Below are 15,931 nucleotides of genomic sequence, written 5' to 3'. Positions count from 1 at the left end.
ATATAACCCTTCTAGCTAGTCATTACATAACCCTTCTAGCTAGTCATTACATAACCCTTCTAGTTAGTCATTATATAACCCTTCTAGTTAGTCAATATATAACCCTTCTAGCTAGTCATTATATAACCCTTCTAGTTAGTCATTATATAACCCTTCTCGCTAGTCATTATATAACCCTTCTAGCTAGTTATTATTTAACCCTTCTAGTTAGTCATTATATAACCCTCCTAGTTAGTCATTATATAACCCTTCTAGTTAGTCATTATATAACCCTTCTAGTTAGTCATTATATAACCCTCCTAGTTAGTTATTATATAACCCTTCTAGCTAGTCATTATGTTAACCCTTCTAGCTAGTCATTATATAACCCTTCTAATTAGTCATTATATAACCCTTCTAGTTAGTCATTATATACCCCTTCTAGTTAGTCATTATATAACCCTTCTAGTTAGTCATTATATAACCCTTCTCGTTAGTCATTATATAACCCTTCTAGCTAGTCATTACATAACCCTTCTAACTAGTCATTACATAACCCTTCTAGTTAGTCATTATATAACCCTTCTAGTTAGTCAATATATAACCCTTCTAGCTAGTCATTATATAACCCTTCTAGTTAGTCATATAACCCTTCTCGCTAGTCATTATATAACCCTTCTAGCTAGTTATTATTTAACCCTTCTAGTTAGTCATTATATAACCCTCCTAGTTAGTCATTATATAACCCTCCTAGTTAGTCATTATATAACCCTTCTAGTTAGTCATTATATAACCGTTCTAGCTAGTCATTATATAACCCTTCTAGCTAGTCATTTTATAACCCTCTAGTTAGTCATTATATAACCCTTCTAGTTAGTCATCATATAACCCTTCTAGTTAGTCATTATATAACCATTCTAGTTAGTCATTATATAACCCTTCTAGTTAGTCATTATATAACCCATCTAGCTAGTCATTATATAGCCCTTCTAGCTAGTCATTATATAACCCTCCTAGTTAGTTATTATATAACCCTTCTAGCTAGTCATTATGTTAACCCTTCTAGCTAGTCATTATATAACCCTTCTAGTTAGTCATTATATAACCCTTCTAGTTAGTCATTATATACCCCTTCTAGTTAGTCATTATATAACCCTTCTAGTTAGTCATTATATAACCCTTCTCGTTAGTCATTATATAACCCTTCTAGCTAGTCATTACATAACCCTTCTAGCTAGTCATTACATAACCCTTCTAGTTAGTCATTATATAACCCTTCTAGTTAGTCATCATATAACCCTTCTAGTTAGTCATTATATAACCCTTCTAGTTAGTCATTATATAACCCTTCTAGTTAGTCATTATATAACCCATCTAGCTAGTCATTATATAGCCCTTCTAGCTAGTCATTATATAACCCTCCTAGTTAGTTATTATATAACCCTTCTAGCTAGTCATTATGTTAACCCTTCTAGCTAGTCATTATATAACCCTTCTAGTTAGTCATTATATAACCCTTCTAGTTAGTCATTATATACCCCTTCTAGTTAGTCATTATATAACCCTTCTAGTTAGTCATTATATAACCCTTCTCGTTAGTCATTATATAACCCTTCTAGCTAGTCATTACATAACCCTTCTAGCTAGTCATTACATAACCCTTCTAGTTAGTCATTATATAACCCTTCTAGTTAGTCAATATATAACCCTTCTAGCTAGTCATTATATAACCCTTCTAGTTAGTCATTATATAACCCTTCTCGCTAGTCATTATATAACCCTTCTAGCTAGTTATTATTTAACCCTTCTAGTTAGTCATTATATAACCCTCCTAGTTAGTCATTATATAACCCTTCTAGTTAGTCATTATATAACCGTTCTAGCTAGTCATTATATAACCCTTCTAGCTAGTCATTTTATAACCCTCTAGTTAGTCATTATATAACCCTTCTAGTTAGTCATTATATAACCCTTCTAGTTAGTCATTATATAACCCTTCTAGCTAGTCATTATATAACCCTCCTAGTTAGTTATTATATAACCCACCTAGTTAGTCATTATATAACTTGCCCGTACCCACGAATATCCCTCCAGGTCGACAGGTGGCACCCTGTCATTACACATGTATATTCAAGTTTGAAGTTTATTTTACTTAACTAGGTGAGAACACACAGGGAATAGTGACCATTTGAATCCGTATGGCGGTACCCCGGGGTACCATAGTACCTCGGCTCTCACAATGTCCGTGATACAGTCATTTTTAGTCCGTTGATGGTCGGCGATGCGGAAATCGACTCATCTCGACGAGCTGGACACGCTGCACTATTCAAAGTTGAATTTTTCGATAACGGATTTTTTATGCTGTTTGGCGTTTCGACATCGCGGAGTGGCACTGATTTCGGATTGATTGGTACCCCAGTCGCGGAGTGAAGTACACCCCTGGACAAAAATTTTTTCCCAGAAATAAACTATTTAATTGCTTCGACCATTTTGTATTATTTGGTACCCCGGGGTACCACCATAAGGATCATTTGCAAGAATGAACAGCCTCGAATAGTTGGCCATATCTTCTTGAGTCAGGCAGTCCCCGATACAACGTCCGACTTACGTACATCCACACTTACGAAGGAACCACCATAAGATGTTATGTTCAACCATCTAACTTGTGAACATTTGGTTGTACTTACGAAATTAACCGTGGAACTATTTTGTTCGGCGCAGCAATCCTCCGCATCCCGCATGATGCACAACAGTGAACCGTTAAATGTATTTTAAGTTACGTCATTTTACGTTTTATTCACTATACAGTATTTATTACAGTATTATATACAAATATACAATTTCATATTTACGAGTTATGAACAAATCCACTCACAAAAGCGTCTCAGGAATGGAGCCCGTTCGTAAGTCGAGGACTTCCTGTATTTGCGTTGTGTGATTTTGGAGAAAACAGGATTGTACGATCGAAACATATGTATGTTGAACTTGTTTCGCACCATCCGTAACCAACCGTGCTAATGGGAGGTGTCCCCTGCGTGCCCCCCCCCCATGCCCCCCTCCACGCCCCCCAATGTCCCCCATCCATGCTCCCGCTCGCCCCCCCCTCGTGCCCCCTGCCCCATGCTCCCCCACCCCCCGACCGGAGGCGGCAACGGGAGACGGGAGCGAGGCGGCTGGGGGCCACGGCGAGGCACGCGCGATCTCGTGCTCGACGCACGCGTGGAGCACGCCGCCGTCGTCGCCCGCGCGCGGACGCCGCGGCTGCCCCCACCTCTACACGCCCGCCATCCAGGTGAGTGGCCGTGCCACACGCCCGCCATCCAGGTGAGTGGCCATCCAGGTGAGTGGCCGTGCCACACACCCGCCATCCAGGTGAGTGCCCGTGCCACGCGCCCGCCATCCAGGTGAGTGGCCGTGCCACGCGCTCGGGGCTCCGCCAATCCCGGAGATCGAAGAGGACGACCTCCTGTTCTGCAGCACTCCGTTTAGTCAGCGCGATTCTAATCGCTCGCGCACGTGACAATTAAGTTTGTTAGGCTGTGTTGGGCGGTGGAGGGTTTTACAGCACATATTTGGCCAGATCATTACGTGCCCTAACCAGAAAATCTATTATGCGAAAACCTACGCGATTTGTTTTTGTTGTGTGCATGTGGTAACGTGCATGTTGTACATGTTCTCATGCGTGTGCGCGTATTCATTCTCCTACGTGTTGTGTGTCTATTCACGTGTATGTCTGCTTACGTACATCTGTTCACGTGCGTGTTGTGCGTTTGTTCATAGTGCGTGTTGTGTCTGTTCACGTGCGTGTTGTGCGTCTGTTCACGTGTGTGTTGTGTGTCTGTTTACGTGCATCTGTTCATGTGTGCGTTGTCTGTTCACGTGCATGTTGTATGTTTACGTGCATGTCTGTTCACGTGTTGTCTGCTAACTTGTGTGTTGTATGTCTATTCACGTGTCGTGTGTCTTTGTGTGTTGCATCTGTTCACGTGCGTGCTGCGTCTGTTCACGTGCGTGTTGCGGTAGTGTAGTGGCTAGCGCGCTGCGCTACGAACCCGGCGACTCGGGTTCGATTCCCGCTCACGGCCAACACCGGTGACGATTATTTGAACCGGTCCTGGGCTTCCCCTAGGTCGACTCAGCCTCAAATGAGTACCTGGTGCCGTGTGTAAACATCGCCATTGGGGAGACAAAGGCGACCGGGCGTGGTGCTGGCCACCCACCCCTTCGTGTACCGTTCCGGCCTTCATAGGTGCTCGCTAACAGAACTTGCCCCTACAGTCTGTTAAGGCTATACGGGGGATCTTTGCGTGTCTGTTCACGTGCGTGTTGTGTGCCTGTTCACGTGTGTGTTGTATTTGTGTGTTTGGTTGTCCCATTCAGGTGGAGTGTTCCTCCTCCCCGGCTGACAGAGAGGGGAGTATAACCCGGGCGTTGGGGGCCCGGGGTCATGGGGCCCGCCACTCGTGGGGGTCCGAGACCCCCAGTGCCGCGTCGCTCTCCCTCATGCCGCTGCCCTCCCCACGTCGGCACCACCGCGGGAGCGCCGACAGCCTCGTACAGGCAGTGCGTGAAAAGGGAGAGGGGAGAGAGGGGCGGTGAGAGAGGGGATAGAGGGGGAGAAAGGGGCGGAGGGGGGAGAGATGGGGTGGGAGAGAAAGGGGATTAAGGGGGATAAAGCGGTGGGGACGAAGGGAGAGAGGGTGGGAGAGAGATGAGAAAGAAGGGAGAGACAGGGGAGAGAGCCCAATGGATTTCCTCACAATATAAGACTAGACCACTGTGTCCATCTTGTATGTTCTGCGTGGGTTTCCTCTCATCGCTAAACAGTTTGTATGTTGAACCTCTTTCACACTGTACGCAGACGACTGTGCTAATCGGAGGTGTGGGAGAGGACACTGGCTAAACATGTTACAGTATTAAAATATAAAACTGACATGAATTTAAGAAACATAGTTAAGAAACTACATTTTATTGTTATTTATATAGGACTGGAGTGTTTATTATCTTATTTAGTTTTTCCATTAAATTAAGGGTAATAAATTAAAAGTTTGTTCTGAAACTTCGTATATTGAATATCCGCAATTTGAACTATTACTATACTCGTCTTCCCAGTCGCTCATCCGTTGACCCCCCGCGGGCCGCTGTGCCACCGTTCGTCCGCAGGTGCTGATTTCGGAGGGGCTGGGCCTGTTCGCTCGTGACCGGCGCTTCGTGTCGGTGATGAAGCGCGAGCTGGCGGACGCATGCGACATGACGGTGGACGAGATGGAGAGCGCCTGCCAGCGACCTCCTTAACGGCGCCGATGAGGGCCACGACGACACCTCCTCGAGTCGTGAGCCGCTCTTCCCCGGCCACTTCCACCGAGGGGGTTACGGCGGCGACGAAGAGGGCGGCGACGAAGAGGGTGGCGACGAAGAGGGCGGCGATGAAGAGGGCGGCGACGAAGAGGGCGACGACAATCTGCGGCCGGGCGGCGAGCGGAGACGCCTGTACGAGCGAGAGCTGGAAGACGAGATGATTTGCATCACCAAGTTATAGCAGCGGCTGCCGGGGTGCGAGCGCCACGCGCCGCCGGGCTGGTTTCGGCTGCGCCGGGCGCAGGCAGGCGCAGGTGGGCGCGGCCCGGGCAATCACGGCCCAGATGTTCGGGTCGCTCGATCCAGTGCCTCGCTTACGACCATGCGCGTTGAACCGCTTGGGAACAGCTACGAAGGCCCAGGGCGGCACTGCGTCCGGCCTGGCCTAGCCCGGCCTGGTCAACCAGCTCACCCCACTGCTGAGCCGAGTCTCACGCCAGAATAACGCACGCGGTTTCGTGGCACGTAAGCCACTCGCGTAAAAACCTGCATCATTTCCATCTGCCGTCGGCCAGAGCGATGATTGTTGTTGTTTTTCATACTTATTCGTTCTTGTTGATCAAACCAGAATGTAATTTTCTTGAAATTAGTTTTTTTAAACGCTGTGCATAACATCGTGACATACCTTCGATGAAGGGATGATTGTGCGTGTGTTTTAACTGATTCTGTCATGCAGAGGACCACACTTCCAAAGACCACGAGCGGTGAAAAAGAAGTTTAATGTGTGCCCTTTTCATTGAAAAATGGCCTTGCAGAATTTCAGTTCACGGTTCTGTGGATCTTGAGAATATTTCGCTAGGGTGCAGTGGCGATTTTTTTTCTCGTCTAACCAAGAGGCGTCGTTAAACGGGGCGGGAATGTGCCACTGGGAAATCGGTATTGAGATGCCTCATTTTCTCTGCTCATCATAGATTAGCAGAAGTTAGCGTTCGAGTCACTCTGAGTTGTGTGGTAACGCCAACTCCAGATCGAGTGCGTGGGAGATATTCCCGGTGGGGGTAGTTCCTCCCCTTGGCTGCTCGAAGATGGGAACGAGGCCCTGGGCCCCCACAATGCACTTTTGCCCGTTGCGCTCTATTGGGCTGTTGCGGTGAGATACTATCATTGCCGGCTGCGCATAAGTGATGTTCTAACGGGTGAGGCAGGATCAATGGGATTGTTTGTAACTTGCGGCTAGTTCCGCGCAGTCATGGAGGGTTTTCGTCGCTTCCGGTGCATACGTCCGTGCATATTTTGTATTTTTGCACTGAGCCGCTCTCTACATTGCAGGAGGGTTCTCGTTTGGTTTTCTCTCCTCCCCATCATGACCGCCCCCCACCCCCCGATCGAGTCCCCTTTTCGTGTGTCCCACAACCAACCCCTTTGTACTGCACGTAGAACTTCTTTCGCACCGTACGTAGCCAACCGCGCTCATCGGAGGTGCGTTGTATAATTTAAGTCCATGATGCGAAATTAGAATTTAGTTTGCAGGGGTGGGTGGGACGGCGAGTGGGCGGGACGGCGAGTGGGTGGGAGGGAAGAGGCAAGGGAGACGGGTATATTTTTTCGACACGCTTGTTTCTCTTGAGCAGTTCCACTGGTGATGATGTTTACACGAGACAGCGAGCGGCCGTGTGGACATGACAAGCTAATAGCTCGCTTCGCTCGTGTCTGCGTGCGCTCGGGGAAGGCCTCAATGCAGCTGCATCCCTCGCTTTGGGCTCCGTTCTTAGTGAGGCGACGAAGGGAAGGGATGGAGCAGGGAAGGGATTATGTTGAACTTCTTTCGCACCGTACATAGCCAATCATGCTATGGAGAAGGTAGCGGATGCAGAAGCAGGGGATCCATGGGGAAGGGAAGGGGATGGAGGAGAAAGGGAGGAAGGCGAAAAAGGGAAGGGGCGAAAAAGATGCGAAGAGAGGGGATGGAGGATGAAAGAGATGAAGGCAATGAATGAAGATGGCAATGGATGAAAAGGGGAAGAGATGGAGGAGCAGGGAAAGGTTGGAAATGGTAGGGGTGGATCAGGGATTGGATGGAGGAAAAGGGAGATGGAGGAGAACGCAGGGGCTGGAGGGGAAGGGATGGATGAGAAAAGGAAGATCGGGCTACTTGTAAATCAGCCCAACTTAAAAGGCAACTTCAGTCGGCCAGAAAATTACTGAGATGGAACAGAGTGGTGGAGTGGCCTCACTTCAGGAAGGACTGGTTTCTGCAGTTTACCAGTGGCCCAATCCATCCTGCGGTGGGGGAGATGGATGGATAGGTGAGCAGTGTGGCCCTTTCTCATTGCTTGTCGGGATGTACACGTTCGACCTCTAGAGCGACGATAAAAGGGCGTACGTTTCTTTTTAAGATGACACTTGCACTTTCTTGATGCGTACAACAAAACTTGCCAAATCCTGCCCCCCGCCCTCTGCACCATCGCTTCAATGCATGAAAATCAACAAATTGCCCAACTGAGAGGCACCTCGCGTAGGCCCTAAGGCCCCCCCTCCCCTGGTCTCCGCTCCCTCTATTGGTGGTGTGGGGGGGATGATGCGGGATGCGGGCTCAAGGCCCCAGTGATGAAGTGATCCGGCGTGCGAGTCGCACGGATTTAAGTTATGACTTTATATGTGTATAAAACATTACAGAGGATAAGAGGGGATGGTGCGTTACATGCGTAAAAAAAGATAACTACTTTTACACTATTGTAATATATTCGTAATGTATTTGTAAGGAAGAAATGTTCTCTATATTTGTAATTTAGGGTGTGAACCTGTCAAAAGCGTTTTTATTGTTTGAGACTCCCGTGTGGGTGGTTGTCGGGCGGTGACTAAAACATCACAGAGGCAGAGCCGCCGGGAAGTGATCGAGCGCAACGAGGTTCTCTTGCCTCTGCTCGGGCCTGACTACAGAACTCGGACAATTCGAGAAGACTTTTGCCGTGCCTATTAATTCCACAAGGGAAATTGAAACAAATTAACGTCGTAAAGTCTGGAGAGAACGTAGTTATGGGCGGGACCATTCTTGCCTCGATTGGCAAAGTAAATCAAGGTATACCGATCATTAATGAAACTAACAAGTCAACATTAATTCTAACAAAATAATATAACATAAACATTAAAAACGTAAATGTACTTCTACCACGAGCCGGCCATGTACGAGGGTTGGCCTCGTGCTGCATGGGCTTTGTCTTCCTGGCAGCCGATTGGCCGCTGCAGTGGGAGGTGATGACATCATTCCTAGCAATCGCTGCCGTACGCCCAGTTTTGCTATCTTATTCGGACACCCCAATTTAGCATGGGGTGTTTTTAGTTTGGTCTTATGGAATTTCGGATCTCCCTACAATTACTGCCTGTCGGACTTTCTAAGCGTTTCCTGAACTCAGGCCCTGGTTCAAGTTGCCGCTGCCTCTGTAACACGACCCGTGCTGGCACGGTGGAGCAATGCAGGAGGAAGGGGACCTGTGTGTGGAACGTGCCTCTGTTCGTACTCGGGTTGTTGAGACCATTGTTTTTGCTTAACCGGTAACTGCATGGAAGACATTAAACCCAGTTACAGGTGTGCTGCACTTATAGAAATGTCGAGAGCAGTAAACATAGCACGTTCACCTTTTTAACTGTGTAATGAAGGGAACTGCCGTGTCCAATGGTTAGCACACTGGACTTGCAATCCAAAGGTCGCCACTTTTATTCCATCTCCCGATGAGGCAGTTGGAACAATGATAGCAAGTTTCTCAAATCCCTCACCCCATCGCCTCTGTGCACCCAGCAGTGTGAATTAATGATATATCGTAGTTGATCACCAGGTCGCGTACGGTGGGGAAACGCGTGGGCACGCTCACGTCTGGTCAGCGTGAAACAAAAGACCAAATACCACCAGAGCTCCCTCTCGTGGAGGCCTTCTGCTATCAGTGGAATGAGCAAGGAATTGCAGGGCTGCATGTACCCTTGTCAACTGACAAACGCCTGTGCCAATTAGTGTATTTGTTACGAAAATTCCACTCGAAATAATTACACCTTCCTGACTTTTGGAACCGGGAATCCAGTTACTGTTTCACCGCTCGCGGTTAACAGCCCTCCTCCACACGTATCACTACCGTGGTTTGCGGTATCCCATGTTGCCTCCGTGAATTCTGATGCACACACATACGTTGCATGTGTCCTGTGTTGCAACCATAAGTCTGCGTGTGTCATTACTCCAGCAATGAATATGTTCATAATTATTGCTTGACGCTGGTACTGGTGACCATGGAAACGCATCGCTTTGTTAAAGCTCAGTTGGTCCGTGGGACAAGATAGAACATGGAACTGTCAGTGATAGCAAAACTTCTGGATGGGCAGTCCTACCAATTAATCTACCTGGACAATTACAAAGTGATTTTCTGCTCGTATAAGTATTGGAGGCAATGCTCACCTTCTTACAGCCCTGAGCTGGCGGAGGTGAAAATGTCACATTCCCATGGTGGGGAAGAGTTTGTCCATAGGACAACCACTGTTGATCTTCGCTACATAGTGGTCTTTATTTTTTCGGCCCCAGAGGGATGATAGGCAGAGTACCCCCCAGTCAGAATCTTAACTTGCAACCTTCCGATTGTGAGTCACTATCTCTACCGTTGAGCCAACCTGGTCGTTTGTAGCAAATTTTAATGAAATTATATGATAACTTTTTCAGCGTTATCACATCCAAGTGCTGTATTCGTTTGTAATTACGGCCCTCAACAAAACATAAGTACGTTCCCACAGCTCAATAAACGATCTATATATCTATCTCAAGGGGTACAGCACGAACAAATAAAATATCTGATCCATATTTGTTTTTGGGTTCGATCATATGGCCTAACCCAACAACTAATATGGATCATTGTATTGGCTATGAAAACCTACGTTTTCAGTTCAGTGAGATATGTTTGGGCCGATGGAATAAACCAGTTTTGAACAAACAGAACTGGTTATAAATATACTCATACAAATATATGAATATAAACTTTTGACCATGCTGTGAAAAGATTGGGTTTAACAAAGGAGTGAGTCTGCATAACTACCCAAGGACACGCGAGATTTGGTGTTCTCAGCCTATGGTTGGGTGTGGGTTTACATTCGCCTCTCATTTTCATGTCTTCAGAAAAAAAAACAGTGATGGGTTCGGGTATTCGAATTGAGTGTACGATATGTTGGCTTTATATGCCCAGTCGAGCGAATGCCCCGCAATTTGAATGTCCCCAGTTCAACTCTGAGTTTAGGGGTCGACTCAACCCATCATCCCTCCGGGGTTGAAAAATAAGTATACATTTTTGTGAGAATCAACAGCGGTCATATTACATAGAGACTCGTCCACACCATAGGAGTATGGAAAGTATATTCCTAGCTCAGAACTGTGCTCTTTTGAGCAGAACATCACTTTGACGATTTGAATGTGCCCACTGTAAACCCAATCAACTCACATGTCGTGTAACCTGGTTGGTAACATTTTACATTCTCTGACTTACATAGCACCATGCAAAGTTCAAATGATGTGCACTATGTGTGAGTTGTTCGTGTGTGTGTGTGTGTCTTTGTACTTGATCAGGGTTGTGAACGTCAGAACTGGGGAGACAAAAGCAACTGGGAGCGGTCCTGGCAACATCACTTCCTCGTGTGTGGCGTAGCAGCCTTCATAGATGTTGTAATAAGGCAGAACTTGCTCCCACAGCCTGTGAGCTTGTGTGTGCTATGGGATCTGTCTAAACCCTCGGTAATGCAAAGAATGGTGTCTTTTGTGTATTGGCGTGCATATTTTGTACACAGTACTTGTGTGTGCGCTGTTAAAAGCAAAACAACTACTGTACCGCATTGTGCTGTCACAATTTGCCAAGAGGACCCACTCCATTCCACGAATGGGTGCGAATCCACGCCAGACTTTCCTCCGTCGCCGCCCCCCTCCACCCACAGTGAGGTTCACTCAGAGGAGCATGTGTTTTATTTACAGAACTTGGTACTTTCAGATTCAGGGATATCTGGAAGTGAAAGCAAGGCAATGCTGTGTGTGGTTTAATTAAAAGTGAAACTGGTGGCATCAGGAGGCTCAGAATGTTGTTGGCAGTTGAGTCGGTTACAAATTCCGTCCCAGGGTTTTATAGACTTGGATAATAAGTGTGTAGGTGGACTCATTGAGTGACTGATATCATTGGAATGTGCCGGCCTTGACTTCTCAAATAGAGACCCATATATCCACATAGAGACCAGAGACTCACACAGGCACCTGTAGACTCACATGGAGACCCATGGGTAGCTGAACAGTTCTTGCAGTGGCTTCTTACACCACACAAAGACCCAAAGACTGCATCGCTGGATGACGTACTCCTCAAGCCGCCGCTAACGCAGCCTCTCACAATCTTGTGATGCAACAATCCATCTAACACCTGCACATGCATTTATTTAATCAGTCCATCTGGGTGTGTGGACCCTATTGGACACATTCCATTCCTTGGCTGCCACTTTGTCGCAATTCTTTACCATCATCCACCATCCCTTCTAGCCTTCACGCACCCTGTCCAAGCACACTTTCTTAATCATTTGGAAAATGTCATTAACCTGCATATGTTCTATATGCCATGTATGCCTCGTCATGCCACTCACAGTCATTCCAAGCATGTGCCTCTCCAAGTCGAAATGGACATTTAATTATTTTTTTTCACAAGACTGTTTCTGGACCATCTAGCATAGCAGGTATTAAATCTACTGAGGTGCACAACCTGAGAATGGAAAATGAGGGGCAGACTTTTTTGTCTCTTCAAACTGGACACACGGGCCCCCACTGAGCATCCAGGTGGTTTACGATACTCACGGTGATTCAGCTTCTTCACTCACGTTTCACATTATTTCCCCGTGCAATCAAGTTTTGTTTAAATCGTGAAGCCCAAGCAGCTTGAAGATTTAATTCAGCTGTTTGTACCCCTCCCTCCTTCCTTCACTGTCTTGAGAGACTGTGGTATGTATGCTTTTGACAGTAGAGTGGCACAATGGTAACACAACAGCAAGGGTCGCGGTTCGATTCCCAATTCGGGCGCATTTTTGCGTGGAGTTTGTTTTATCCCTCTGCTGAATGGGTTTCCTCATATAGCTAAAAACACACAATGTAACTGGTGTTGGCCAAAACATCTCAATGTTGCAAAATTACCTGCAATTTACTGAAATGGGTTTACACAAAGCAGTAGCATCATTGCTCCTTGTGCAAAAACTTGGCGGAACCCTCCTGAAAGTGTATTGCGACTCAGTGAGGCTTTTCTGGCTTAACAAGGATAATATAAATTTCGATTTAAAGCTTTCGTGACTGCAGGGATTCATCTTCTTGTTTCTTTCGGTAAAGTCACGTAGAAGGGAAGTATTATTATGTTTTATTTTTATTATTTTATTACTTCCCTTCTACGTGACTTTACCGAAAGAAACAAGAAGAAGGATAATATATTAAGTAAATCCAATTTCTAGTGCAGTGTGATGTAACATCCAAAATTCGGCCTGGTGCCAAATGTAGTCAGAATGTTTGATTCACATGTTAGATGGTTGTGAGTCAGCAGTGTGGTACCATCATAGCAATATGGCTTAGAGTTGTGAACAGATGAGCACCACCTCAATGCTCATTTGATCAGGAAATATTTGATACTTTCCAGCCAGTGTGCGCTTAGGAACCGTTTGCCAGTGGGCATTGTCTCAGGCACACCGGACTCTGTTAGTTATTGATTATGAGAGTGAACTTGACCAAACAAGAAGCAGCATGTATATTTGAACGTGTTGCTGAATATTACAAATTATTAATGCAACTGGGTTTTACTTGGACGTCAAGATTTAAAATTAGCAGTGATACCTCGAAGTGTTGCACATTGGCAATGTACTCAAACTAACAGTCATGCCAGTTGAGATTTGTACAGTGTCGCTATTGTTGTGCCGATGGTGACTTTGGACATGACGGCGTTAGTTTAAGTCAAAACCGGTTCAGGGTTGGCCTTGTTGTTTAGTTTAAACATTGCTGAAAACATTGGCCCGTGGTGTCCCATTGGTAGGTGGATTTGATTGCCATTTTCTTACTTTACACTGGTGGTAAAACAAATGCCAAGCCCGTTTGATATTTGTCATTTTGCCACTTATCGTGAGGTCCAGCCCCATGTCTCTGTGCCAGAGGGGTGGTGATAAACAATGCTAACGAGCAGAGGCCAGAAGCTGCTAATTAAAATTCAGCGGCGGATGGTAACGGCCTCAAACCGTCAGGTTTCACTTTCATTGCGTGGGCAGTGTCGGACAGAATCGTTTAAAATATAAAATTTGCAGCGATGCGGCTCGCCTCCACTTTCTCCCATCAGTGAATTCGGCCATTTAAACTTGGCTGCGCTACTGCGTTTAGTATTATTGTTTTTATTGTTAACTATTATCATTTTTACCTCTGGTCAATATTTGGCCACTTGTTGTCTCCTCTGGTATAAAATCGGGGCCCGAGCGGCCTCCTGGCTGAATTGTTTACGAGGAAAGCGCTTTCACTGAATGCGTGCGTAGTTCATAAGCGACCCTTACCAAACCCTAACCCTCACCCGCTCTTTCTCGCGCACCTCTGCATGCAGCCACGCCTGTGCTGTACGAATGCCCCCCTTCCAACCCCCAAACCTGTTCTCTCAAACCCGCTCCGCTCCTCCAGACGGTAGTGGGTTTCAAATCTGAATTCACAAACAGCCGCGCCCCACACATCGCTTCACAGAGCTGGATAATGCACCCACAGAGCTGGATAATGCACCCACAGAGCTGGATAATGCGCCCCAATGTGCTTGAAACCAGTGTGTGTACATTTAAATATATTTGACATATTTGCCTTGACATTCATTGCTTGCCCCTAATGGGCTTGTGAAGTATTTACAGCTCATAATACAGGTTTTTTTTCGGTTAGATCGTGTAAATATATAAATTAAACCCACCACCACATGCCAATTCGTTACTGGTACAGCACACCAGTGTTTTGGAGAGCAAAGCCACAACATTTACAATCTGAGTACGACGTTTCGCCAGTAATTACAACTAGCTTCATCAGGCGACAGCCAGATTTATGGAGAACTCCTCCTGTTTCGTTTCTTAAATCCGTCTGTCGCCTGATGAAGCTGGTTGTAATTACTGGCGAAATGTACTCAGATTGTAAATGTTGTGGCTTGGCTTTCCAACACACCGGTGTGCTGTACTAGTGACGAATTGGCATGTTCTGTTTACGTGACAAACCTTACTAATTGGCTGTGTCGGGTGGTGGCGGGTTTAACAACATGTTTATATTTAAGCGATCTAACCCAACAAACCTGTATTATGAATATTGGTCGCGAAAGCCTACGCGTTAAACTATGTAAAGCTCGTTTTCTTTTGTAATTATTTTTTAAAGCTGGGCTAGCTGCGAGCTCGTGATCTTGAAGATACGGGTTTCAATCCTGGTGAGCATCGACTTGAGCCCACGTTGCTACCTCACCAGGTGCGGTTACAACACTCGTTGAGGAATCGGCAGTGGTTACCCTGTTCAAATGTGGAGTTCCACCACTGGTTTGTGACTGCCAATGGAGATAAGCACCGTCTTGTGCTTTTAAAATAAAATAAATTGCATCGTGGAGAATGTAAGTCGCAAAATACGCAACAGAAAGGGCCCTTGTCTATAATCATCTGGCAGTTCAGCAGCATTGGTGTGAGCAAACCTGGCTGCTGATAAGACGCTGTGTATCGAAATCAGTCCAACGTCTTGCTTGCGTTTGAACCAATGCTGCTGAAATAGTGCACGCCTCAAAGGCTGTATGGCCGAAGGGATATGTATAACATGTCTTGTTTTTAATGTGGAGATACGGATAAAGGAAAGAGGCGAATTGTATTCTTATTTAATTTAACTTGGACCTATATAAGGGTGTGCTTTGGCAGATTGTTATATTTATGTTTAAACTGCTGTGAAGACCCGAAATGAAAAGCGACTAAAAGTGTAAAAGGCTCTCTTGCAATGGGACGGGGGGGGGGGTACTGACAAACCAAATGCCAATACCAAAAACTCAACACACAATGGAGTCAATAACAACGTGGACTTCAAAGGAAAACATGTTATTGGCGTAATGTTGGGCAATGGCCCACCTTTCCAGCACATGTGCTGTGCAGAAGGGAGTGTATTTGAAAAACGTGTTGGGTTTTTGTGATTTGCTTGTGCTCCACTGCCAATGCAGTTTCACCAAATAATGCAACCAAATGCTCTCGCTACCCTTATCTGTCGGTGAGCAGTTAGCCACCAGCACTAGCCCTCCACTGACATTAACCCTGACCCCAATCGTGACCAACTAGCCAACGACAAGTTCTATCCATGCATTAACCCCCATTACGGGGCCCTTTTTCATATTTTGTTAACTTTTCATGGTTCGTTTTCACGGCAAGGTGGGGCGGCGTGGCTGATTGTAAAGCTTCGTGTGGAAGCCCAAAATGTGATGTTCATATTCACATTTTGGGTACAGCTTGTGAAATAGCTCGCTGATTTGCGACTATGCTGTGTACATCGGAATAGAACCGAATAATGTATATGTACATATTACTGTAAGTACTGTACGTCACAGTTTTATACAAAGGAATGTTGTATTGCAGCTCTGTAAGTAAAACAAAA

At 46.0% G+C, this 15,931-nt stretch overlaps 1 protein-coding gene across 1 annotated transcript in view; it reads left to right on the top strand.

Moving 5' to 3' along the window:
* The window catches only part of LOC133349342 (voltage-dependent L-type calcium channel subunit alpha-1D-like), a 180,603-nt gene extending 167,927 nt beyond the window's left edge, over window positions 1–12,676 (top strand). Inside the window, 4 exon segments of the mRNA XM_061562693.1 lie at window positions 3,125–3,271; window positions 4,360–4,542; window positions 5,143–5,256; window positions 5,258–12,676. Coding sequence (XP_061418677.1) covers window positions 3,125–3,271; window positions 4,360–4,542; window positions 5,143–5,256; window positions 5,258–5,518 — 705 coding nt within the window. The 3' untranslated portion in view covers window positions 5,519–12,676.
* The last annotated feature ends 3,255 nt before the right edge of the window (window positions 12,677–15,931 follow it).

The sequence above is a fragment of the Lethenteron reissneri genome, chromosome 30 (genome assembly GCF_015708825.2).
Source record: "Lethenteron reissneri isolate LAM-NWPU_2019-01 chromosome 30, ASM1570882v1, whole genome shotgun sequence".
NCBI lineage: Eukaryota > Metazoa > Chordata > Hyperoartia > Petromyzontiformes > Petromyzontidae > Lethenteron > Lethenteron reissneri.
This window is presented reverse-complemented; position numbering and strand designations above follow the sequence as displayed.